Source organism: Sinocyclocheilus anshuiensis, unplaced genomic scaffold, assembly GCF_001515605.1.
Source record: "Sinocyclocheilus anshuiensis isolate Anshui unplaced genomic scaffold, SAMN03320099.WGS_v1.1 scaffold8605, whole genome shotgun sequence".
Classification (NCBI taxonomy): domain Eukaryota; kingdom Metazoa; phylum Chordata; class Actinopteri; order Cypriniformes; family Cyprinidae; genus Sinocyclocheilus; species Sinocyclocheilus anshuiensis.
The window spans coordinates 1-1,398 of NW_015553130.1; the positions used below are offsets into that span (position 1 = coordinate 1).

At 41.7% G+C, this 1,398-nt stretch overlaps 1 protein-coding gene across 1 annotated transcript; it reads left to right on the forward strand.

The window, feature by feature from the left end:
• Positions 1-138: 138 nt before the first annotated feature.
• LOC107668191 (interferon-induced very large GTPase 1-like) lies at positions 139-1,386 on the forward strand (the record flags this gene model as incomplete). The annotated part of the gene is made up of 1 exon (XM_016459985.1): positions 139-1,386. A coding segment is annotated over exon 1 (1,248 nt), but the record flags the coding sequence as incomplete, so codon positions are not given.
• Positions 1,387-1,398: the final 12 nt, after the last annotated feature.

Sequence of the window (1,398 nt, forward strand, 5' to 3'; positions counted from 1 at the left end):
CTGTGGCATCAGTGGAGTCAGAAGAACAAAGAACTACATCGACCTAAAGGAGATGAGATAGAAATAGACATCAGTCGAAAACAAACAGACTTGAAGAAAATCCGGAAACAGCAGCATGAATCTGACATCAGTGGTTTCATGAAGCTCTTTATTAATGAAATTTACTCAAATGCTGTGACTAAAAATATATATTTTCTGAAATGGCTTGAAATATACTTGGATGAATATATCTCTGCTGACTTGTCTGCTATACATAACAAATATGATGAAAAGTGGTCAACGGTTGTAAGATTGAAAGAGAATTATGATCAATCTGAGCAACTGACAACTGTACAAACTGAACTTGAGGGAATATCAGAGGAACTTCAAGATGCAGCCTTTGGTTTGGAGCACATCATGAGGGAGATCGGTCAGATCTATGAATCATGTTCATCTGTGAGGAAAATTAAGAAAGACCTGCAGGTTCACTTCTCTTCTCTCCCGAGTCTTGCAGCAGAGATGATGATCTCTGGATTTCCACTGGAGCTGATGGATGGAGATGCTGCTCATGTTCCTGTGATCTGGATCTCTGCTGTTCTAGATCAACTCGTCCAGAAACTGGGAGACCAGAGAGTCTTTGTGCTGTCAGTTTTAGGGATCCAGAGCTCTGGGAAATCCACTATGCTGAATGCTATGTTTGGACTGCAGTTTGCCGTCAGTGCCGGCAGGTGCACCAGAGGAGCTTTCATGCAGCTGATCAGAGTCTCAGACGAGATGAAAACACAGATGAACTTTGACTATATTCTGGTTGTTGATACTGAGGGTCTTCGTGCTCTAGAACTGGCCGGAAGATCAACAAGTCATCATGACAATGAATTGGCCACATTTGTTGTAGGTCTTGCAAATCTGACCTTGATCAACATCTTTGGAGAAAACCCAACTGAAATGCAGGAGATTCTTCAGATTGTTGTTCAGGCCTTCATGAGGATGAAGAAGGTCAGACTGAATCCCAGCTGTGTGTTTGTGCATCAGAACGTTTCAGACATCACAGCTGGAGAGAAAAGTAAGGAGGGAAGGAGACGACTGCAGAAGAATCTGGATGAGATGACAAAACTCGCTGCTAAAGAGGAAGTTTATGATGCAGAATATTTCAGTGATGTCATTGCATTTGATGCTCGGAATGATGTGAAGTACTTTGCTCATATCTGGGAGGGCAGCCCACCCATGGCACCATCAAACCCAAAATACTGTGAGAATATTCAAGAACTAAAGGAAACTATTATGTCTCATGCAGCAAAATCAGATAAAATGATGTTGGCACATTTAAAATTTTCTGTTAAAGATCTCTGGGAGGCTTTATTGAAGGAGCGATTTGTCTTCAGCTTCAGAAATTCTCTGGAGATTTCAGCCTACAGGAAA